Source organism: Strongylocentrotus purpuratus, unplaced genomic scaffold (genome assembly GCF_000002235.5).
Source record: "Strongylocentrotus purpuratus isolate Spur 01 unplaced genomic scaffold, Spur_5.0 spur5_scaffold_18, whole genome shotgun sequence".
NCBI lineage: Eukaryota > Metazoa > Echinodermata > Echinoidea > Camarodonta > Strongylocentrotidae > Strongylocentrotus > Strongylocentrotus purpuratus.
This window is the reverse complement of record NW_022145603.1, coordinates 23,830,071-23,849,793: the sequence shown is the minus strand read 5'-3', so window position 1 is coordinate 23,849,793 and position 19,723 is coordinate 23,830,071. Positions and strand designations below refer to the sequence as shown.

The 19,723-nt window shown below is 35.9% G+C and overlaps 1 protein-coding gene, 2 long non-coding RNA genes and 1 other non-coding gene across 4 annotated transcripts; 1 reads left to right on the top strand and 3 right to left on the bottom strand.

Annotated features, from left to right (window-relative positions):
* On the bottom strand, positions 1-73 carry TRNAV-CAC. The gene has a single exon. It is a non-coding gene; the product is annotated as a tRNA-Val (tRNA).
* Positions 74-8,983: 8,910 nt separating this feature from the next.
* LOC115925514 lies at positions 8,984-10,645 on the top strand. Its single transcript, XR_004064760.1, has 3 exons — positions 8,984-9,397; positions 9,730-9,826; positions 10,375-10,645. It is a non-coding gene; the product is annotated as an uncharacterized LOC115925514 (long non-coding RNA).
* A 542-nt stretch (positions 10,646-11,187) lies between these two features.
* LOC105442456 lies at positions 11,188-14,293 on the bottom strand. Its single transcript, XR_972408.2, has 3 exons — positions 13,587-14,293; positions 11,441-11,443; positions 11,188-11,278 (listed from the first exon to the last, which is right to left on the bottom strand). It is a non-coding gene; the product is annotated as an uncharacterized LOC105442456 (long non-coding RNA).
* Positions 14,294-15,494: 1,201 nt separating this feature from the next.
* On the bottom strand, positions 15,495-19,271 carry LOC105442461. The gene is made up of 4 exons (XM_030988864.1): positions 18,952-19,271; positions 17,579-17,742; positions 16,392-16,620; positions 15,495-15,626 (listed from the first exon to the last, which is right to left on the bottom strand). Exons 2-4 carry the CDS (start codon positions 17,731-17,733, stop codon positions 15,495-15,497), a joined length of 516 nt encoding a protein of 171 aa, XP_030844724.1. The 5' UTR covers positions 17,734-17,742; positions 18,952-19,271.
* Positions 19,272-19,723: the final 452 nt, after the last annotated feature.

The window sequence follows — 19,723 nt, the reverse complement described above, 5'->3', positions numbered from 1 at the left end:
TGACGCGGCCGGGATTCGAACCCAAGACCTCCCGGTTGTGAGGCGGACGCTCTACTGACTGAGCCAACACGCCGATTTGCCGTCTATTGTGAAGTCGATGGCCTTCGTGCAATAACCAGTGAACTTTAACACACTCACCTTCTAACATAGGCCTACATCAAAACCATTCACCAAACAATGACACCTGTCTATTCCCAAGATGTTCCTGATATGATAGTCAATTTTGGAATAATTTTTATCTCAGAAATATTATTATCAAAATAATAGGTTATGAAAATATGGTTATGTCATATTCGCTCAAAGAATACAAGACACGTGCCTATTCTTTAGATGTTCCTAATATGATATTCAATTTTGGAATAATATTTATCTTAGAATATTATTATCAAAATATATGTAATAGGTTATGAAGATATGGTTATGTTATATTTGCTCAAAGAATACAAGACACCTGCCTATTTTCAAGATGTTCCTGATATGATATTTAATTTTGGAATAATTTTTAACTCAGAATATTATTATCAAAATATATGTAATAGGTTATGAAGATATGGTTATGTATCTGCTCAAAGAATACAAGACACGTGGACTGTTGGTTTTATAACACGTGCTCTATCGACAACTGCGCCACTGTCAATATTTTAAACTAATTCCGAACTTTATTCTTCTCTTTTCACACTTGTTTTGCTTAGACCCGTACTATCCCTAACCCGGACTAACTTGTTTGGCTTTTCTCACTGCAATTCGTTAGCCCCGTAGCTGCATAGCGTTAATATTAATTAATTCGCTCCATTACGTAGTCCCGGACTATTTTTTCGTTTCTGTTCTCCTTCATTTGATTGGCACCGCAATTGCGGAGTCAGCACCACAATTGGGGGGGGGGGGGGTAGCCCTGCTATTTTGCAGGGCCAGCTAACCCCGTACTATAGGTGGGGCTAAGACCACTCTTTTACCCCACCTATAGTACGGGGTTAGGCAAAATTTTGCCAATGTGAAAACAGTATAACAAAAGTAAAATGTTGAGGGTAGAGATGAATAAATGTCTACAAAAATCAAACAACATTTGTTCTCTGTTTTATTTTATTTGTATTTATTACATATGTTTTTAAATAACATGTACAACCATGCGGTTAAACATTGCATAAGAAAATACATCAATACATATAATTCCATTAACCAGAGTCCTATATGATTATGATAAATCTTGTTATTAAAACAACTGCCAAATTACCTACTCATAGCTAAAAATGTAAAGTCATGAAACATAAGGATTTTATTATCTTATAACAATTATTGTACCTTAATTGCTATTGATAACAAGTTTTATGAAACGTAGCCCTTAACTTACTTGATGGCCATGGTATTTTTAATAATTTATTATCCAACTACACAAAGAAAGGCCAGGATCCTCCTCGAAATAATACCCATGCTAGTTCTTATCGAGGGTTCAGTGACACAAAGACGTAACTCCATATTTTGCCAAAATGAGTATTTCATAGCAAAATGTTCAGAGAAATGTGGGCTTTCCAGGAAACACAAAGACTTAACTCCACCCAACACCCCCTTTGAAGTCAATGGCTAGTGAAACATAGACTTAAGTATTTAAGGTCCTAGTGCTCAGTGACACTTAAACCATTTTTTTCTCAAAATGGCCAAAATGGAGTTACGTCTTTGTGTCACTGACCCCTCGATCTGCAATTGGCAGAGAATTCAGTCACATACATGAATCCATACAGCATCACCCATCTCTCTACTAAAGTGGAACTTCACCCTGATATTGCTTTGTTTTTAATATATTAAGCAGAAAAATGAGAGAAACAGGTCGGTGACAGTTTGAGTAATTTCTCATTAAAAACAAGAAAGTTATTAATTTAAGGGGAAATCCCCCCCCCCTGATATTACATTTTTAATATACATAAGCAGAAAAATGAGAGAAACAATGACAGTTTGAGCAACGTATACATCATCTGTTGCCAACTTGTGTTTCACTGATGACAACTTCAAAAAGGCATAACTTTTTTTAATCGGATATTGCTGAAACTTTCGCGACTTTGTTTCTCTCATTTTTCTGCCCTCATCAAAACCAACTAAATGTTAGGGTGGACTTCCCCTATAGATATCATGTTCTGAGCAGATAATCTTGTTCTTAAATAACAGATTGTCACCCAAACATGTATACATGTATATATTGAAATTTCATGTTCAACACTACAACCTACTAATTTTCTGAGCTCCATGTATGATCTGGCCTCAAGACATTATTTTGGAGGAAGGGGGTGGGGGAAGGGGGGTGGCATCTGTCTAAATATCAGTTATCAATTTTTTAGCAATCCAAATCTTTATGTAATATAAATTAATATGGTCGTCCAAAGTTGAGATGTAAAAACTATATCACCTCGCTAACCGAATAGAAGATGAATGTTGCCCAAATATTTGTTTCAGTTTTCATATCCTTGATTGGTCCACAGCCCCCTGCCCCCCCCCCCCCCCCCCCCCGTTCGCCTCATATGCCTATACCTTGGGTTAATGGGCCCATGCCCTTTTTACTGCAGGAACTCAGGGAAGGGTTTGATGACTAAATTAATCTTCTTCATCTTTTCAATCAGCGGTTCACAGGTTAGAAAAATGTCTGGCAGAGCAGTTCCTCTTTTATCCTGTGAGTAATTGAACAATATAGCGCCACCATTAACAAAAAAAAATGCACTGCTTATTAAGAAATTACACACAATGTTCTCAGTTTTTCATTTGCTGAATTAATTTTGGAAAAGCTCCTACAGAGCAACTCCTCTTTTGATGTATGAGTAAATGTGTCCTCTACAATATCGCCACCACTAAATCTGCAGTGATGTTAAAGAATGTAACAACACAACGTTCTCCCTTATTTGATGATAGAGCAACACCTCTTTTGACGTTTTTAGTAAATACCTCTTACATGTACAAGCCACCATCACCAAACCTGAATTCTTCCAGGGGAGGTTGACTGCCAATGCTCTGCCATATATATTCACGAGGGGTTAGAAAAGCTCTGACAGAGTGATCGACGCCTCTTGATTCCTTAAAAATTATCAAAGCCGGCTTTTCATTTAGGTTTGCTCGGAGGCTCTGCAGGATTTTCTTGCTGGTCCTCATTTGGACCCATCTCTAAATGGCCTTTTGGATCAACCTTTCTCCCATCAATGTGCCCCTCAAAGTTGTCCTCCTTTCCGGTTTGGTCACTCGAAGGAAACCATGTCTTGTAGACTGGCAACGAGAACATCTTGGCAAACTTTGGGGACCTGGAGAGCATAGCAGCGTCCAGGATGAGGTTAGGCACTTCTTGCACTTCCTTCTCCGGTGAGGCACCCAGAGACTTGGATGTCCTTGTTCCGAAATTGATGGCTAGAGTTTGTGGCTCTATGGGAGGGAGGTTCTGTTTATCGATCTTGGCGCTGCATTGGTCTTCGGGAGGTGTTTCTGGGATCGTGGAGATGCAGTTCGTATGGTCTCTAGGATGCTTTTTCTTTTGATTCTTTCGCGGGTGCATCAACGCCTTGGATCCGATACTTAACTGGCTTTTTGGATCCTTGATAGGATTCAACTGAGGGGTTTTCAGAGTCTGATTTTTTCGTGATGTCTTTGCCTTCTTTGCTCCAAGATGAGGCACAACATCTTGCCACGTTACCGATCGTATGTCCTGCGGCTGCCCAAGCTTCTTCTCCACTATGTCTCTCAGCTTGCGATCAAGATTTCCTTCTGTCTCTCTAACTGATTCATCAGCACTCGCTTCCAGAGATTTCTTTATTTTTGTAACCTTCTCCACGACCTTGACTTGACCTTGGTTATTTGATGGAACTGCGGTTGTGTTGTTTGAGCTTGTGTTGTATAAAAGCGCTTGGTTGCGGAGTAGGATTGCCTGCCTGAGGGTGCTGTCTTCAAGAAAGCCATCTTTTGCCCATCCAATGTCGTCCTGGCTATTGGAACGTTCCCCTAGATCTTCAAACAAACTGGTGCCCCGGGTGTGCACCTGCAGGTCTGTGATTGCTTGAAGGGAAGCCGATGAAGGGTGTAGTATGGACACGTTTCCATGAAAATAGTCGTGTTCGTTGTCTTCTTTGTTTTGGTGTTTGGTATGATCATGATCCTTGCAGGACGTGTCGCTTTGTGGAGATGTGTGAATCCTTCTCCTGCGTTCATGGGATGATATACCCTCTTCTTCGTCTGAATATCCAAAGAGAAAATGAGACAGAGACAGATAACTTAATTAGGGTGAAGAAAAATGTGAGAGTACAGTCAAGTCGACAAATTATGATCACATGGGTACCTCAATGAAATTCTGGCTGCAGCCCAAAACAGATCATTCAAAGTAGGCTATCGGTCTTCACATCAATGATAAAGGGGACTTGACAGAATCTAACAGATCTTGCTTGTTATATTTGTGAAAAGGCTAGGTATTTTAATAAGGGATGAACTGACATTTTGACCAACTTAATCTATTTCAAAATATCAACAACAACACATTTTGAATCCCTAAGAACAAATGTGTACCTTCATGTAGTAATTGTTGCAATAGCCCTAAATAATGGTGACTTTATACAGCAATTTCCTTGATACAGACATGCTGCAATTGTAATGAGGCGGAGCTCTATAAGAACATATACATATGTTTCTTGGATTTGTTACACATCATAAACTATTTTGATGCCACATCAACCATCTCAAAAGAAATCTTCTTAGGTTTGAATCTATTAAAACCTGATTGCAAAAGTAATTGATATCAATAGGCTTGACCATCCCCTATTGAATGTGCACATACTACAATGACATAATCGGAACAGAATTTCTCTGAGACTTTACCTTTAGGTCATTTCTCGTGAGTCTTTCCAATCAGTCAAACCTGCTTTAGTGACCACCTGTCTACAAAGACTACATTTTTGATTCCCTTGAAAATGGTTTCTCATTGAAACATGCACTGAAGGAACCTGTCTACAAAGACCACTTTTTGTGTTTCCCTTGGGCGGTCGCTATATGCCATGATATGCCATGTTTACCTTCATACAAGTCTTTGTTGCTTCGTAGGTTTCCACGTGGAGACTGTTGTGCATGTTCAGAGCTGTTAGACTTCTTGGCTTCCTCGCTAGGTTCACGTTTCTGTCTCTGCTTTGCTTTCAAACCTCCTTTCTTTTCTGTTCAGGGAGAAATAGTGAAAGACTCATAATCTTACTGTTTGTCACAGATCACTCTTTCCTTTTTTTCTTCTTCCTTTTGTTCATTATTTCTCTTCTTCCTTTTTCATTATTATCTTCTTCTTCTCATAGTCGTCTTTGTCTTTCTTCATTATCTTCTTCTTCTTTCTTTTAAATTTCAAATCATATCTGGTCTGAGGGCTGAAAGCACACCAAATACTTATGCTAATTACCCTGTAGCCCCCCCCCCCCCCCCCCTCTTCATCCCAATTTTTAGTTACGTAACTGCAAACAGGTAAAAGTGTTTAAATTACCCCCCCCCCCCCCCCCAAAAAAAAAAAAAAAAAAAAAAAACGAATTCTTCCTGCAGTACAAAACAGATCATTAAAAATCGGCTATAATTTTGCTTGTAATATTTTTGAAACGGCTATGTAATGTAATAAAGGATGTATTGATATTTTAACCAACTTTTAATCTATTTCAAAGTATCAAAATGTATTCTTTTTTAATCCCTCAGAACCAACGTCTACTTTCATGTAGCAAGTGTTGCAATAGCCCTACATACTGGTTACTTTATAACAATTTCCTTGATACAGACATGCTGCTCATGTATTGATGTGGCGCTCTAATAAAAAACATGTTACTTAGATTTGTTACATATGACAAACAATTTTGTTGCCACATGAAAAGAAATCTTCTTAGGATTGAATCTATTAAAACATGATCGCAAAAGCAATATTAATAGGCTTGCATGACATTCCTTATTGAATGTGCACATTCTACAATGATAATCCAATAGAATTTCTCTGAGACTTTACCACAACCTATCGAAATCGACCTTGAGTTCATTTTTTGTGAGTCTTTTCAATCATGTTTCAAGTATACAGTCAAACCTGCTGTGACCACCTGTCTACAAAGACCACATTTTTGATTCCCTTGAAAATGGTTTCTCATTGAAACATGCACTGAAGGAACCTGTCTACAAAGACCACTTTTTGTGTTTCCCTTGGGCGGTCGCTACAGACAGGTTTGACTGTATTTCTCCATGATATGCCATGTTTACCTTCATACAAGTCTTTGTTGCTTCGTAGGTTTCCACGTGGAGACTGTTGTGTTTGACCAGAGCTGTTAGACTTCTTGGCTAGTACGCTAGGTTCGAGCTTCCGTCTCTGCTTCGCTTTCAAACCTCCTTTCTTTTCTGCTTGGGGTGAAATGGTGAGAGATGTATGATCTTACTGTTTGTCACAGATCACTCTATTCTTCTTTTTGTTCATTATTTCGCTCCTTCTTTTTATACTTCTCTGGCCTCTATCTTCTTCTTCTTATAGTCGTCTTCTACTTCCTTTGTTATCTTCTTCTTCGTCTTCTTCTTCTTTCTGTTAAATTTTCAAACTATTTCTGATCTTAGGCTGAAACCACATTACCCTGCATGGTAATTACCCTGTAGCCCCCCCCCCCCCCCCCTCCCCCATTTTTTATTTATGTAAAAGCAAACAGGTAAAAGTGTTTAAATCACCAAGAATTTTGGTTCAAAGAGACTATTGATAGTAGATCGTTGATTAAAACTTCTAGGCTTTGCAAACATAAAATTAAATTGTTTAACAGAGAGGTGTTGTGGTCTAGTGGATACGTCGCCGGACTGACGATCACAAGGTCCGCGGTTCAAGTCCCGCCGCCGCACTAATGTCCTTTGGCAAGGCATTGATCTACATTTGCCACACTCCACCCAAGTGAAGTAAATGGTAACTGGTAGGAATTTATTTCTTGAAATGCTAGAGCGCCGTATGGCAGCCGTGCTAAAGCCAGGGTAATAATCGGGAGCGCCAGGAGGGTCAAATCTGACTGACATGAGCGCTATTCAAGAACCCACTATTATTATTATTATTTAACAGTCTGGTACAAACAAAAAATAGCTATAATTTTCTTTATTTGATCTTCATGAACACTGAAAGGATAATAAAAGAGAAAAGGAGTAACATTACTTAGAACTATAAACCTACCTGATTTTCTGGTTGGCTTGGCTCCCTTTGGCTCGTTTACATTCGGTTCACCCCCTTTCGGTTTTCTGTGCCCAGCAATGGCGTTCGGCTTTCTCTTAACGTCTTTCGTGACGTTCTTTATGTCTGGAGAGCGATTCTTGGTGTGACCACAAGAACAAGAGCAGTTGGTGCAATGGACTGTACAGCGCGACGGTTTGATGGGATGGAGCTTGTTGCTTTTCAGCATGCACGAAGGCTCAGATTTGGAGGAAGGTTTCTGGAGTTCTAGACCTGACTTGCCAATGCACTCTAGTCCCAGACCTGTTAGATGTAGAGATGAATTATCAAAATAAATATACTTTGCAAAGGAAGGATGAATTAAGGAGTCAGGGGTGATAGTGAGCACTAAAAAAAAAGGAGGTTTCCCCTCAACCACGCCCCCCTTGAGTAAAAAAGAAAAAGAAAAAAAAAAGAGGATTCAGGGGGGGGGGAAATGGCATCCAACAACCTCCCCCCTTTTGAGTAAGAAAATTAGGGAAAATAGGGGAAAATAGGGAAGAATAGGGAAGGATAGAGAAAATAAGGGTAAACATCGGGGAAATTGAGAAAAATTGGGAAGAAAAACAAAATTGGGGGAAAAAAAATTGGGGAAAAAATAAAAAAATTGGTAAACCGATTAAAATCTGGTTTTTATCAGGCCTGAGGAGTATAAGGGTTTACTCTTGTTCATCCTCCCCCCCCCCCCCCCCATTTGAAAACATACTCTCAGGAAAACAGTTTTAATACTGAGAGAGTTAACCTGTTTAAAGAAAACAAGTTTAACCAAAACAACAACATAACCCTAGTAGTTTTGTGTGTTGCGAAAATATATTTTTTCCCTATTTTTTCCCTATTTTTTCCCTATTTTCTGGAAATGCAGACTATTTTTTCCCTATTTCCTTCAAGAAAATAGGAAAAAAATAGGGCTATTTTTTTCCTATTTTCAAGTACAAACTATTTTTTCCCTATTTTTTTCACCTATATTTTTTTTCAGACTATTTTTTTCCTATTTCCTATAAGAAAACAGGAAAAAAATAGTCCTATTTTTTTCCTATTTTCAAGCACAAACTAATTTTTCTCCATTTTTTTCACCTTCAACTTTTGTGGACTATTTTATTCCTATTTTTTTTAAAGAAAATAGGAAAAAAATAGTTCTATTTTTTCCTATTTTCGAGTACCAAACTATTTTTTCCCTATTTTTTCACCTTCATCTTTTTCAGACTATTTTTTTCCTATTTTCTCCAAAAAAATATGAAAAAAATAGGACTATTTTTTCCCTATTTTTTTCATCTTAATCTTTTTCAGACTATTTTTTCCCTATTTTTTCACCTTAATCTTTTTCAGACTATTTTTTCCTATTTTTTCACCTTTATCTTTTTCAGACTTCTTTTTACCTATTTGCGAGTACTATTTTCTTCCTATTTTTTGCACTTACATTTTTTATGACATGATACAAATTTGTAAACTATTTTTTGTCTATTTTCTAAACTTACATATTTTCATTGTTTATGACTGGCATCCTATTAAAAAAGCCCGCTTCTCCTGCCATTATCTCTGTTGTTCATTTTGCGACTTATTGGTGGTTTTTAGCTGTGGGGTCACATATTGAATAGTGAGCTCAAAGATAACCATAAATAAACAATGTGTAAAAAGAAAATGTACGAAATTTCAATTTTGTTCCTTTATTAATATTCTTGATTTTATTTACAAAACTATAGTAGTGACTAGTGCACTCAAAGATAACCATACATAAACCATGTGTAAAAGAAAATGTACACATAGAAATTTCAAAAAAAAATCTCCTTTATTAAAAGAAAAAAAAGCATTCGATCGAGATATTCCCGTTCTATGTGTGAGTAAAGTTTCAACGTAGAGGACAGTACGCAAGTACCCGGACGTAATTTGAAAATTACCCGTTTTTTTTTTCCCCACTGGCGCACTGATGTGCGCATCGGACTTTTGCTGATTTCCGTTCATCAAACGTCTCCAAATCACACCAAAATGTCTTCCAGCAATTATTCTAGCGATGAAATTTCATCAAGAGATAGTGACTCCTCATACTCCGATGCCTCCTTATCCCATTTTAGTGATTCTTCCCAAGAAAATGAGCCCGACAAATTTTCAAAATATTACTAGTCCCACTCGTAGAGAAACAAGTTTGTTGTCGAATGACGGACGATCGACGAGCGGAACTGGCACCAGAAAACAGCTGAAAAGGTACGTTTATTTCTGAAACTTAATTATATTATGATATATATATTTGTATTGTGTCTGTTGTTGAATATAATGCTACTTCATAGACATAGTAGGCTTATAGAATGTTATTTTACGGATCAATATTCCTATGTAGTGCTGAGTGAAGTGAATCCCCAAGTGCAGTGTAGTGTCTGTATAGTGAATGAGTGAATGTAAACAAACGTGATTACAATAAATCCACGTAGAAATTTCAGATTTTTTACCATTACTACGTCTGTCAATTATATTGCCTTGCATTATATAATGTTTTGATGTGGTTTTAGGCTAAATTGTATCTCAAATTATTTTTCTAGGAATCAGAAAACACAACCTGCTAAAGCACCACGGTCCACGCAAGATTAAGAAGAGCAAGTCTTCCAAGTCCGAGAGTGTGTCTGCGAGCCTTGCAAGGTATGTCCTTACTAAGTAGAAATCTAAATCTATTGTTGATAATTTGTTTGGGTATATTTATTTCATGTTTGTTAGTTAAGATCTGACATCAAAATATTAGAGTAGTTTACCTCATCATTATGCTAGAACAATAATTTGCAGGTGGCACAAGTTCTACCTAGATCTACATTATTTTTCTCTTTCCTTTTTATTCTTTTCTTCAAAAAATTGTTCCTTTACTATTTTCTTTTCTGTGTTTTATGTTTTATTTTATGTATGTTCACCCGATATATCTAAGAATAAAATAACTCTAATTAATTGCCTACCTGAGTGGTTTACATTTCATGCACCTTGACAGCTCTTTGATGACTCCGTTGTTTCACCATCCGTTCGTCGTCAGCCTGGCATCTTTTTTGCTATCATACTTTTGTACACACATGTTCTGTGCCTTTGAATTTTTCATTATGAAATACATAAATACTTGTACTAAGTATTAATTGCATGTTCATAAATGTACCAATGCATGATTATTCTAACCCCTAACTCACATTTCATTTATATCTTTACAGATCCATTGAAACTAATCAAGCTACAATGTACATGTAACGTACAACCACCATTTGATTAGATGCCTGTGAACAGCAAGACCAACATCTGTATCCTTTACATTAGTATTTGTTTCCATTTTATTATGTAATTCTTATGTCTAATCATTGAGATTCATAGGCATGTACAACATGTATGTGTACACAATGAGTGCCTGCATATTGTGAAGATAAAGGACCATAAGACCATTACTTATGATACATGGTAATGATGGTATACTTTGTAAAACTATTTGAAAATAGTAGCATGTAAGTCTTTCATTTTCTTGTTTATATATATCTCAATGACATGACATGTCATTGATTTTGTAGTAAGTGTTTCTAGATTATGATGATTGTATTAAGATTTTGACAGTTCAATTGAGATTGAGAAAATTATGTAACATGTCAACTGTACTATAAAGCATGCATGCATTGTTGAAAAATCTGTTTTAAGATTTATTTTATTTTGTTATCTTTGTAAATAACGAGAAAAAAATATTATTTGTCATGATTTTCTTGAGGTTTGAAAATGTTATTACATTATTAAGAGCACTTTGTAATATTAAATTGTAATAAAAGAGACAGAAAACAACACTCTCATGTCCAGAATACTGCTATATTTGGTTACTAGTGAGGGAGAGAGCTTGTGATCGCCTAGCATATATCCGCATCGGCTCAGTAATAGTCCTGAAACTCGCCTGAATACTTTATTTGAACAAAAATAGAAAGCTACATTCTAGGTGGATGATATTTTTTTTAAGGCGGAGGCATATAGGAGACGCAGTCGCATTGGTCTTTTTTTTTTAGTGTATAATCATAGCAAACCATGAACAACTCTATTACTACAACATGTACACTACAGTACTTAACCAAAGATTGTAAATATCTGTGGAGCCCCACAGAATACCCCCCCCCCTATTTTTTGTATATCTTTGACTATGTATGTATGACACAAGTATATTTCTAGCCCCCATATAGTCCCTCCTCTTAGTTAATTAGGTACCCCCTCCTGCGAGAGTGGCCTCACCCACAACCAACCTAAACACACCAGCTGGGATACCAGGAGTGGCTTCTCACTTTGTTTTTGCCACGCATCTCAGTCAACACCTTTCTTATTTTGTCTTCCTTTAATAGGTAAGAAAGAATCTTATATTCAATTGTGTTATATTCTTGGTGTTCATAATATGTGTATTTCTAAACTATTAGCTTCACTATTCACATATCTTGTATTACTGTGTAAAAAGGGATATTAATGATATTTGCCAATGACTTGTTGGATTATATGACATGTGGACTATGAGAGGAAATATAAGAGATGCCATGTGGGGAGAGATAATGTCATTGATGAACATAGTAATCACTTGTAGAAATGATAGGAAAGTATTATCGTGTGTGTGAGATTGATGATTATGTTGTTTGATTTAGACAACATTTTAAGTAAGTTTTGAGAAGAGAATATACTTTATTACTGTCAGTATATTTGTCTTTTGCTTACATATTCATGTGTATATATATATATATTCTTAGCCAATTAGGACATGTGCCATTACTATGCATTATGCCAAAGCACATTGTTATATATTATAGTTTGGTTAGATACAGTTTTGATAGCGAAATGAGTGGTTCAAGTCCAGATTATCTTTAACTTTCAGTATTATGGTATGAGTGAGTGTGGACGCACCATGTGTACAATACTAGTGTGTTATCGGGAAATGGCAGTGCAAGCAGTGTAAACACAACTTCTTATCAAAGTTCTTAATCCCCTCCCCCAAGCTTTGTTTGCTTTTTGACCCATGCTGGAAAATGGTATCTTAGGCGGGAATGAAAGTTTGGTAGAGTCAGCAAAATGAGAAGACAAAGGATTTGAGTTGGGGAATACACTTGTTGAGAAACACATGGTCAAATTGTCTAATAGTTAGCTAGTGATGGATTGGTTGATGGAATATTGTAGTTGAAGACTTGCATAATCACTGTCTGGAATTCATTGTATTATATTGTTAGGAATGATAATTCAGGTTAAATGTTATTGGGAATTACTCTCTCTCTCTCTCTCTCTCTCTATATATATATATATCTCCCTCTCTCTCTCCCCCCCTCTCTCTTTATATTCTCTCCCTCTCTGTCTGTCTCTGTCTCTCTCTCTCTCTGTATGGTTCACCCTTTCTCTTTCACTCTCACTTTGCTTTGTATATAACCATGAAATGAATATACATGTATTTAGTAAAACTATTGGTTGTTGTTTAGAATTAGAATATGAACTGTATGTGAAGATGAGATTATACAGTAAGAGGAAATCGTAATATTGGTTGTAAGTTTGTTAGAGCTATTAGTACAGACTGCAGACTAAGACTATTTGCCAGTGCTGTGAATATTGTAAGGAGTTTAGGATATAAGTTGTTGAAGATGTATCTTTTAAGCTCAGTAGTCTCGCTGAAAAAGATAGTATTAGATCAAAGTGATGCAGATGACTATTGGAAAATACATGAGCTATAGTTAAGGAAGAGTTATAAGTTTATTCAGTATTAATGTGAAGTCCTGAGACAAGAAGTAACTTGTGAATTTAGGGATTAGTGAAGGCTGAGAGTAGAATTACATTCTAAGGGTCTATGTGCACAAGGGATCCTCAGTCTTGGAGCGTAAAGAGTAGAAAGCTTATTAGGCAGTATTATAGGGATGATTGTGCCAACATTCTTGTATTAGGTCTATATATGTGATTTCTTGAAAGAGACGCTAAGTGAAGAGTTATATGATTAGAAGCTAAAGTAGATTGACTGATACCGCAATGTTATAGACATTTGATAAGGGTTAAGTTATTTATTAGTAGCCAAGTTATGATTATGAGATTGATAAAGAGTTGCGCTTTAAATGAAGCATGGAAGTAAGGATAGTTCCGTTTAGAGATAGTAATGTAATGAATCTTTCCCGGTTGATGTTCCTAGTGAGATAGTAAGAGAACACTGAGAGCTAATTAATTCAATGAATACGAACATGTAGATTTATTTGTGTTTAATACTTGAAGAGTATTGTTATGCCATTTGATCGTATATAAATGATTGTAAGAAAAGACTGTTATTGTAGAAGATTAAGTAATAAATGACTTTGTTTTTGCCACGCATCTCAGTCAACACCTTTCTTATTTTGTCTTCCTTTAATAGGTATGCCCCCTCCCTCGGGGTGTGGGCGCTACATATCACTTAAGTTCTTTTATTTATTTGCTTATATGAACACACATACTATACTAAACTCATGTCATTGTGTTCACCTCTCGAAAATAAAGTACATGTATTTTATTTGACACATTCCCTTTTATTCTTTTTGTGTGTTACAGTCCACTGCCATTGTAACGAGGTGCTCGGGACCAAGCCAATTTCCTTGTTAAAATGAAATCATGTTATACTCAAGTTACTGAACACATTGGTTTATTTAAAATTGGGACTGATGAGAATTGCCTGATAATAAAATCTTGGTGTACTCATGTTTGTTATAATAGGAGTGGACTGTATAACATTTTCCATATACCCATTGACTATTTTAAATGTTCTACTGAATGGATTGGACTGAAAGGATGAAGTGAATTTGGCAAACTGAGTAGGTGCATCGATGCAGAGAAAAGAGCTGTAGGAGTAGGGTGACTATTCTACAGTGGAAACTTTCGACAATGAGGTCATGTGCAACCAAGAAATCTTAACCCCCAAAAGCTGGTAAATTACCTTGTCATTTCAGGTATAACTGATCTCTTTATATCAAGTTTGCACTGTATGATTTAGTTGAATGTACAGAGTCGTTGACTGGATGTGTGAGATGGTAGTGCTTGAGAAATCCATGAAAGTAAAGGATGAGTGATCCCCCCCCCCTTTTTCCTTACTATTTTTTTCCTATTTTCTTACTATTTTCCCCTATTTTCTTACTATTTTTTTCCTATTTTCTTACTATTTTTTTCCTATTTCCTTACTATTTTTTTCCTATTTTCTTACTATTTTTTTCCTATTTCCTTACTATTTTTTTCCTATTTTCTTACTATTTTTCCCTATTTTCTTACTATTTTTTCCTATTTTCTTACTATTTTTTTCCTATTTTCTCACTATTTTTTTCCTATTTCCTCACTACTTTTCACTGTTCACTAAGCACCTAGTTATCACTATTTTTTTACTATTTTCTTCACTTTTTTCTACACTATTTTTTCCCTATTTATTTCCTATTTTCAGGTCTGAAAAATAGGAAAAAAATAGGAAAAAAATAGAAAAAATTGTTTCAAACCTATTTTTTTCCTATTACCAAAACTATTTTTTACCTATTTTTTCCTTTTAAAAAAATAGGGAAAAAATAGAAAAAAAATATATTTTCGGGACTATTTTTTCCCTGTTTTTCCCCTATTTTTTTCCTATTTTTTTACGACTGGGGAAACCCCAGAATGTAGGAAAATTTTCTTTTGTCTTTTCCAAACATGCTTCCAGCTCCTACATGGGCTTGACAAACGGCCCTCTATCTGTATCTACTTGAACATATATAGACCTATCTATCTATCATATTAAGAGCCTACAAACTGGTTTAATGCAAATACACAAATTGCCTCTACACGCATGTTTGTTTATCAAAAAACTTTTTAAAACAATAGATCTCCTTGGTGACAAACCTAATTTATAAATAATAATGAACCTTCTTCTAAATGCTGCCGATGGCCAAAATTTATTTGCTCAGTGTGTTAGAGCTTCCACATCGTTATACTATATTCAAGATATGAGATCCAAATTTTCTATACAGCTAAATGTATTGCAAATTTAAAAGCACCCTCAATTAACATAAAAAGGAACGTTATTTCATACATTCTAGCTATTCAAAAATGATTTTTTTTTTTTTTTTTTTTTTTTTTTTTTTTTTTTTTTTTTTTTTTTTTTTTTTTTTTTTTTTTTTTTTTTTTTTTTTTTTTTTTTTTTTTTTTTTTTTTTTTTTAGGTGAATTGTACACTTGGGAGACAAACAATACAAACGAAAATAATTACAATTTATGCCAAGACAAAACATAACTTCAGAACAAAGTTTGGACTTGTCCCATTAATCAAGCTTTAAACACTTTGAACACCTTAAAAATGAATGTATTAAATATCAAACTGTTACTAGAAGAGATTTGTTCTTACTGGACTTTGCTCCAAATGGATTGTAGACGATGTTCTCTGCTCCCCTGAAAGGTACTGCCGAGGATAAGTTGATCAAATTGGAGCTTGCAGACAAGAACGCCTCGGAAGACAAAGAAAACAAACAAACAAAAACAATCAAAATCTATTTAAATACAAGACATGATTTCACACCACATAGCAAAGTCTTGTCCCATTAATTAATAGAGCAAAGTGTTAAACTACATTGATTATTTGGTTCTTTTCAAATAATACCCCTTACTAAAAACAATAATAATAATTATAATAATGATGGTAATAATATTAATGATAATAATAATAATAATAACAACAGCAAGAATAATAATTAGATCAATTTACATGTATATAGTGCAGATATTATGTAGTTATACACCACTGCGCTGTAATTTAAAAAAATAACTCCTAACACTACTACTATACAAACAAACAATAAAAAAAACTATTCAAAAGCTCCTCAAGTGCTTCAATTGCATCTTCACCAAAACTTTGAAGACAGCAACAGATGAGACTTTTCTTATGTCTAGTGGTAGGTTATTCCAAAGCTTTGGAGTGGGGCAACTGAAAGGGCAATTATCTCCAAGAGTTACTTTTGTTTGTGTGTGAGGTAGCTTTAGAAGCTGCTTGATGTGATTTAAAAGATTGATATAGGCCCCAAAAATTTACCTCACACATTCAGAAAAGATTTCCTGTTTTAAACCCAGGTATTCAGGTAGCCTATTTGTAAGAATGGAATTATCATCACTCGTCAAGTTCACTTTTTAAATACCATGTGATTTAATTGGCTTTCATTTGATTTTAATATACCCTTTTCGATGAAGAGAAAGATAAAAAGCAGCACCAAGTTTACCTCTGGCATTGAGCTTCTGTAAAACGGCTTGACCGTGGACTCGGTGCCTTCGGACATCTGCTTAAAGGCCAGGCCAGGGAAGGTAAGGGGTAGGAGCGTCGCTGGCCGGCGCTTCGTGTTTTGGTTGCAGATGGATGGGATGAATTGTGCCATTTGACTGAACGAGTGCAGTCCGCCGTAAGAGGCTAGCGAGGGTGGGAGTTGAGGGTATGAGGCTGAGGCAGGTTTCCTGTAAGAAGATTATTAGGATGTTACGAGTCACTTTAACTTATTTTGCAATATAAACATTAAGGCTGGTATTCTCGAAAGCGGACTAATTCTTAGTCCATGGTTTAATCCTCCTACTAAGTATGAAATGCCAAGTGTCCATATGAATATTTTTTTGAATAATTTAATCTGTCACTAAATTAAAATGAAATGTTCTCATTAAAGAAATATTTTGTAATATAATAGTTAATTACAACAATATAACTATGGAATAATTATGTTATCATGGTAATTTAGGGACATTATTCAAAAATGTATTCATAAGGATACTTGGCATTCCATACTTAGTTGGTCGATTAAACCATGGACTAAAGTTAGTCTGCTTTCGAGAATACCACCCTCAAGCTTCAGGTACCCCCTATTTATGCATATCATTGAAACTTGTTAAGATTTTAGATTCATGCCATCGCTCCCCCCAAAAAATCATTACTACTTTTACCAGCTTTAATTCTTTGATTGTTCAAGGTAATCATTGCTAACTGCATGAAATAAGTTGATAACTGAACAAATTTGAAAAAAACCAGGTTTGGCTTGATCTGAATAGGTCGCTTTTTCGAGAGCATTGTCTTTCAAGCTCAAATTAAATTCATTTTGAAATAAATGAATATCAAAATATATTACATGAAACACAGTTCTTTTTGATAAGCTATTTGGTTAAATGATAACTGGTTCCTTCAATTAGATCTCTTCAAGCAATCTTTTGCAGACTTTAATAGTATTAAAGTAATTTAACATAAGAATGAAGGATTTTTATGGTGTACAAAATGTCTCTATTTTTCAGAACAATCCACAAAATGTACATATACTCATTAATAAAGTACTACATTATATAATCTCTTCTTCTACTTTTTTGTCTACTCTATTTAGTTGATTTTCTTCCTGCCGATTCAAATCCCACAATACAAACTCGGCATAGTTACCCTTTGGAGTCAAGGATTCTTTGCTGCCCCTGGTCCAGCGTTGCTTTACCCCTCCCCAGCTGATCATTGTCCATGATTGAGTAGCGGTCCTGTAGGTGAATGGTCTTGTATTCTACCAATGAAGGGATTGGTCGTGTTCTGTTCCGTTGTCCCATTCTGATCTCCTATATGAATGCAATGATATTGTTATTGTGATTATTTATTCGGCCATAAATATCAGAAATTCACAGTATGTACTAAGTCAACATAGTAAATACAATTATCTTAGAAATAATAGAGAAAGAGAAGGAAATGAGAAGCAAGGAGAAGAGGAGAGAAATGGTTACCTAGTATGGGCCAGGGACAGGGTTGCTTCACTGTTGACCAGAGGCATGCAAGCCCTCATAGGTAACCATGTAGAAAGATATTGCACAAGATACATCTTAATATAAACAACATCAGCTTTAAAAAAAACATTCACATTAGCTATCAAATTACTGAATCAATGAGAATGATATGTAGATCTAGAGGTCTAGGCCCAAATTGTCTGTTTAGAGCTAAAAGAGCATTTCTCATTAAAAACCTTCTTGCTCCAAAAAATAAAATTATAATCACAAATAAAACTAGGGTCTAGTGTCAGTGAGTAGATCTAGACCCTAGGCCTTGTGGTCTAGATCTAGTCTCTAGATCATGAGTCTAGTCTAGATCTAAATAATGGTCTAGATCTAGACCTGATACAAATACTGTCATTAGAATATCATGCTAGATCTAGTTGCTACCCTTCCAAAACTTTCTCATATTTTCTTTTTTACTTCTTTGTCTTTCATCTAGAATTTTAATAGTCTAGAAAAAAGTAGAATGAAGTTAGAACTTAGACTAGAGACTCTAGATCTAGATCTAATGTCACGAACATTACATTTTGATTACAATGTTCAAGTTATCAAGTTGGATCGGACTTGAAACTGAAAGTGAAACTAGGTCTAACAAGTTAGATCTAACTGTTGTTACAATGTTAGATCTAGTTTATTAAATTAGGGCCTAACAATAACATCTGAACATTGCAGTAGGCCTAGATCTAGACCCTAGGCCTAACATTTAACAAGTAGTCTAGATCTAACAGTAGGCCTACTAAAACAGTAACAGTATAGGCCTAACTTAGATAGACTTTCTAAGTTAGTCTAACTGTAGTGTTAGAGACTCTACTCTAGACCTAAGTTAGATCTAGATTTTTTGTTGTTAGAAATTCGTCAGGACTCAGGTGACGTAGGTCTAGATCTAGTAAATCTTACATTGTTACATGATGATTTTTGTAATACAAATGAAATATTAGGATATAGACTAGACCTAGACCCTAGACTAATAATACGAATATTCCCTCACACAGTCACACTCACATTCAGTGAAACTTTTTCTCGGCAAGGCAAGTCATTCTATCAATAAACCATGGACTCGGCTAGCTAGGCTAAGGCAAGGGCTCACGCCGGCGGAAAGTTCAGGGAACAGGAAGATCAGTCGCGGCTCGATCTAGCCTCAGGAGTCAGGCTCCAATTCGACTCTCGCTTGTCTTTTAGTCAATCTCAATGGGTTCACATCTTAGTTTGATAGTCCTTGCAATATCCTAGGCTTGGCCTTGATTATGTTGATAATTCGGTTAACTCGAGGTCAAGATGAATTTGATAACAATTTGTAAAGACCTTCTTCAGAGACGAGTCAGTTTTTGATGAGATTTTTAAGTCTTCGCGATATCATACCGATCGATTGATATATCGATTTTTCAGCAGCGCGCATGCGCGCAATTCATGGAGAAAGTAGGTCAAATTCTGACTTACAAACACAAAGTAGGTCAGGTACGTGACCTATCGAAATGGATCAAAGGTTACAAAAGACGACCCCACGTCGATCTGAATTAGGAATTGGAAGTGCCAAAATTACCACTCCTAAAATATCATGACTTTCTGCATCTTGCGTCATCGTGCCGAGAGCCCTCCCCCTCCTCCCTGTCAATATCTCTCTCCCAATAATCTCCTCCCCTCACTCGATCATTGTCTCCCTCTCTTCCCCTCCAGCTCTGGCACCCCCCCCCCCCCCCCCTCTCTCTCTCTCTCTCTCTCTCTTTTCTCTCTTCTCTCTCTCTCTCTTTCTCTCTCTCTCTCCTATCGCTATCCC